The following is a 5500-nucleotide window of genomic DNA, read 5'->3' on the forward strand; positions in this document are numbered from 1 at the left end:
TTAAAGAAACACACACACACCCAAACAAATATAAAAACAATTCAAGTTAAAGCAAGTAATTATTGGATTTTTTTTAATGTAACTATAACCCCACACATACAGAACACACATACCCCACAGATATAACACAATACTCGACATATCTTTGTCTTCTTAGAATTAGGTCTGTAACCCCAAACAGACACAACACAACACCCAACATATCTTTTTCTTCTTAGGATAAGGTTATTTATCTGTAACCCCACACAGACCCAAAACAAGACCCAACATGAAGTTATTTTACTGTAACCCCACAACACAACACAACACAACACAACACAACACCCAACTCATCTTTGTCTTCTTGTATGTTTAAAAGGAGAACATAACTCACACAAATATAATACCACCCAACCAACCAACACTGAAAAATACTTTAGAATATACCATAAAAACATATGTGACAATATGAATATATGAATAACAAGTTACATACGAAGTTTGATATCTAACAGTACCATAACATAACCCTAAAATATAAGCATGAAGTTACATTTCACTCAAAGATCAAAACCAATATTTAACAACATATCAAAACCCCTACGAAATCTAAGTATAACAATAACAAAAAACAAAATAAAATCAAGAAAAAACTAACCTTTGAACTCAACAACGATTCTTGATGACTTAGAAGAATGAAATCGACCCACAGATGCACGACTGAAATCGACCCACACATGCACGACTAAAATCAAACACTAAGTACCAAAATCCAACATAAAAAAACAATTATGAGTGAAAATCGAATTTTTGAAATCAATTTTTTGAAGATAATGTTCTTTCCCTTGTTCCTTTCTCTTCCTTTTTGGTAAAGTTAACTTGAAAATGTAAAGTAATAACTTCTTGAAATTTTGGCAAGTGTAAAAGCTATTTTTGAACTGATAGCTTACTTTTTAGAAAGTTGAAAAAGTGGGGTCCAGCGCGTGTTGAACAAAGCTTTCAACCTATCTTGTTTATATTGCCACGTAGGCCGAAAAGTGGTAAAAAATTAATTAAAAAATAAGTTCGGGAGAGGGGGGGTAATAGAACCTTAGTAAAGATTAGATGTGTCTTAGGGATTTTGAACATAGACTGGGGAGGTACTTATGCATTTTTCCTTAATTCTATGATGTCATTGTCTTTGGTATGTAACAATCTAATTTTGTCACTATTCTTTTTTGTTTGAAATATATTTACAATATTTATTTTTTAGTTCATTTTTGTATTTTCACTCTTGATTTTCAAACATTCATTAATTAATTTCTATGGTCCCAATGATCTTCAAGTTGATGAGTTTCAACCTAACTGATGAGGATATATATGAGGGAGATATTGCAAGTTGTAAGTCTTTAATAATACGATTATTTAGGCATGGAACATATATATCTACGTATAATACATTTTTTTAATCATTTATATAGGTTGGGGGTGGGATAAGTTAAGGTAGGGGTGGAGTAAATAAAAAGTGGCACTATAAAAAGGGGATATTGAATAGAAAAAAGTATTATCAAATCATCATCATGTGTTCAAAAATGTGTGTTGTTTTCCTCACTATTCTGCTTTCCATCATCACCACTAGTCCTCTAGCCCATGCTCAATTCGGTCTTGGTGGTATTTTTAATCCCATTCTTGGCCGACCCATTGTACCACCCGTTGGTGGTCAAGTACCACCCATTGGTGTTGGCCAATTACCCATTCCCAATTTTCTTGGTCCTCTTGTTGGTCCCATTCTTGGTCCCATTGCTGGTCCCATTCTTGGTCCCATTCTTGGCCAACCCATTAGACCACCCGTTGGTCAAGTACCACCGATTGTACCACCGGTTGGTCAAGTACCACCCATTGTACCACCGGTTGGTCAAGTACCACCGATTGTACCACCCGTTGGTCAAGTACCACCCATTGTACCACCCGTTGGTGGGCAAATAGTTAATATAACTATAGTGGGGAGTTTGTCTTGCTCCGTGCCGGGAAGTAATGTCCCAGGCCCCGGAGTCAGTGGAGTAAATGTGACGATTATTTGTGGCAACACAACCATTGCTCAAGCGTCCACAAATAGTCAAGGCATTATTAATGTTTCAGTGATGACCACTACAAGTGTTTTGTCAGGAAATACATGTATTGCAAGGATTCCTCTCCCAATTGCTAATTGTACTTTGACTCCCAACACAGGAACCCTTGTAGCTCCCGTCATCCTTATTGGAAACTTAATTCAGGATTTGGTTGGTCTAACTTTCGCAGCAATTTTCGGGATACTTTCTTCTCTAGCAACAGTCACTTTGAGTTGATAAATATTAGTAGTATTAATTCTCATCTAAATAAATGGAGTGAGTATATATAACAGCTCATCCATCTCTTTATGTACGTTAACTATATATTATCTAATATTATAATAAATGAATGGTGAGATTGGATAAGTTCATTGGTGCCTTTTTAAGTTTTCAATTTTCCTATATTATGTCGTGAAATGCATATATATTTGAATCCCCTAACACAAAATTGAGTTGAAAGCTTCCTTACTGATTAAGTTTTGATATAAGATTTTACTTGAGTCAACTTTAAACGACCATAACCTATCAAATTAAAGGTATTTGAATCTTATACTTTTCTTTAGATTTCGCCTTTTATATTACTACTAGTTGCTAACAAGGATTTATCTTCCATTTTTCTTTTATTTTTTTCTTCATATTACTCAACTTTTAATAGTCAATAATCCATATAAATATCTTTTTTGGTTTTTTTTCATCCTCACTAATTAACAATCAATATAGCTAATAAATACTTTGGCAGCCAACCTGCAACTAGAGATCCTATAACCTGTTGGTTCAATTAGAAATCCTATAACCAGCTGGTTCAATAGGAAAAATAAATTATATTATGGCTCATTAGTAATGCACTATCATATTTATTTTATTTCTTTCATAATGATTTAAGGGTGTTGAGTCTTTGAAAGTTTTATAAAAGTTTGTATCTAGTAAGACTGGGGTGCTAGAATATAATTATAGGAGCATCCTCGATAGATTTCATCCATATGAGTATACGCCTTAGATTTCACTCATATGAGTATAAGACTTGAGGAGCATATGTATAGGTACAAGCCTTAGTTGAAGTGTTTAAACGAATTATGCGAATAGCTTTACGGGATCATAGATGACTTAAGCTTTTCTCTAAAGTAGTCATATTCAAGTCTGAGACCATAAATTACAAATTATGGAGTAAAGGTTATTATTTTACTAAGTAAATTAAAATTCGATGCAAAGAACACCTTCACTGTATAATAATCTCCCTTCACTAAATTGATCATTTCTACCAATAATCCTACCAATAATCCTAGGACCTAATAATTAGTCATTTCTATTTCTCCACTACTTAATAACGCATAGCTCTTTGAGTTAATAAATATCATTGTGACCTAAATAAATACGCAAAAAAAAACTAATTTCTTACGGTATATATACAGAAGTAGTGTTTTTCCGATAGTTGTATATTGCAAAAGACATAATTTTTAAATACCCAAAATACCCTTACTAACAGTTCTATCAGTCCGTTTATTTTGATGATATCCGTTAGTCATAAAATAAAAAATAATAATATGCATTGCTTAATTGAACAAAATAGGTCAAAAGTGCTTAGTCGAATATCACGGAAATTAAAATTAAAATAACGCGATAACTCGGGGACTAAAAATGTCATTTTCCCTCTTATATATTATTGAATACACTTATTTGATATAGCTACTTTATTCTAACAAAAAGTTACTACTAGTCATTAGAATTTGTTATGAACATCAACTCTATTCTAGTTTTAGTATTAACACAAAAAATAAAAGAAAAAGGTCATCATATATTCCTCAACTTTGTAATTTAGCACTGATATACGCCTCGTTATAAAAGTGATTAATATATATTTTTATCATTATAAAAGTGGCTCATACATATCCTTACCATTACAAAAGTTGCTCATTTATACCAACATCAGCCAAACATGTACAATAAGGGCTTATTATTTTGGCCCTTTCTAGCCTATTTGATTGGCTATAAAACAGCTGGAAAGACTCCTCACCTCCACGTATGACAAGGTGAAATTGATTTTGCTTCAAAAGGTTTATCTCTCTTTCAGTCCCTTTCAACTCACTCTCTTTCTAGATCTAAGATGATGAGTGTTTCTTAATCTTTTATGTGCATTTTTCGCCATAGTAAAAAATCTATGAGTACTATTTGTGGTAATGGTAAAATTTCTGATTTTCTCCTTCAAGATTTTGATCGTTTTAATCTTCTCACCTCTCTTTTTTCTGATTTTCGTCTCTACTAAATGTAGATCTGTTGGGAAATTTGATTCCAAATCTTTGATGATTTTTTAATTTTTGATTAGTTTATTGTGAAATTTTTTACTTGCATGTTCCTAATGGAGTTTAAGGTGTCCCAAATTGAAGGGACAAATTAAAATTTCAATAGGAAATTTCAAAAGTTCTCCTTTCCTGCCTTAGAAGTTGTGCAAAATGACACCTCAAATCCCTATGCACCATCTAGGTATGATTTTCTAAAGTATATTATCATCATACTGAGGAATTGAGATATTAGTATGTTAAGTTACCATCCCCAAGGTGACTACTTTTGCTAAAGCATCTGTTAAATTTCAATTGCACCATTCACTGTCATTAGCTGATTAGAATTCATCTCCCCCTCCCTATTTTTTCCAGATAAAAATTCACACTGCTATCTAGCAGCTGGATGTTTGAATGGTGGGTGGCCTTTTAGAGCAGGAAGAAATAGTTCAAATACATAACAATAATTAATAGGGAAAAGTTTTCATATGAAAGAGGTGTAGACATCTTGGTTCTTATCAAGTAACACGTTAAACGAGGATGACATTATAGGTCTTGACAATTGTATAAAATCAGATGCAGCTACTAACATATGGTAGAGATGGAAAATATAAACCAGATGAAAATTAATAACAATAACAGAGTTTTGAAAGGGACACAGAACTACTCTTTATTCATATCTTGCTATTGTACATGCTTTTCAGAAATTAGTAATTGACATCTTTGTTCATGTGTTTGGTACTTTGGTAGGTTTATATATATGATATTTTCCAGTTGCTGCCTACACAAGTTCAAAACACAGTGTATTCGGTGATCATGCAACTAGAAGCTCTTGACATAACACAAAAGTTCATGAACATGTTGTGAAAACCTTGGTTGAATGCGTTGAATACTATAGGGTATTAAACAACTCTGGTAATGTTGGCCAGGAGGAATGGAAGCCTGGGACACTCTGTGTTCTTGTCACGATCTGAACCTACACCCTGGACGTGATCGACACCCGAGGATCGTTGCTGGTCCCCAAGCGAACCTTCATCCTGATTGACTACAAGCGGAAGACTAAACTCAAGCATGCAAAAGCTTAAAAACTGAAATGATTAACTCTGAATAAAAATAATATATTCAACTAGCCAAAAATAGGCAACTCAAGTCTTTAAAACA

At 33.2% G+C, this 5500-nt stretch overlaps 1 protein-coding gene across 1 annotated transcript; it reads left to right on the forward strand.

Annotated features, from left to right (window-relative positions):
* Window positions 1-1550: 1550 nt before the first annotated feature.
* Window positions 1551-2303, forward strand: LOC125871296 (SH3 domain-containing protein C23A1.17-like). The gene has a single exon (XM_049551887.1). The coding sequence runs from the start codon at window positions 1551-1553 to the stop codon at window positions 2301-2303; it is 753 nt and encodes a 250-aa protein (XP_049407844.1).
* The last annotated feature ends 3197 nt before the right edge of the window (window positions 2304-5500 follow it).

The sequence above is a fragment of the Solanum stenotomum genome, chromosome 7, assembly GCF_019186545.1.
Source record: "Solanum stenotomum isolate F172 chromosome 7, ASM1918654v1, whole genome shotgun sequence".
Taxonomy (NCBI): Eukaryota; Viridiplantae; Streptophyta; class Magnoliopsida; order Solanales; family Solanaceae; genus Solanum; species Solanum stenotomum.

Bases quoted from the DNA above. Each gene is read 5' to 3' on its own strand.
- LOC125871296 (XM_049551887.1), top strand. From the start codon at position 1,551: ATGTGTGTTGTTTTCCTCACTATTCTGCTTTCCATCATCACCACTAGT.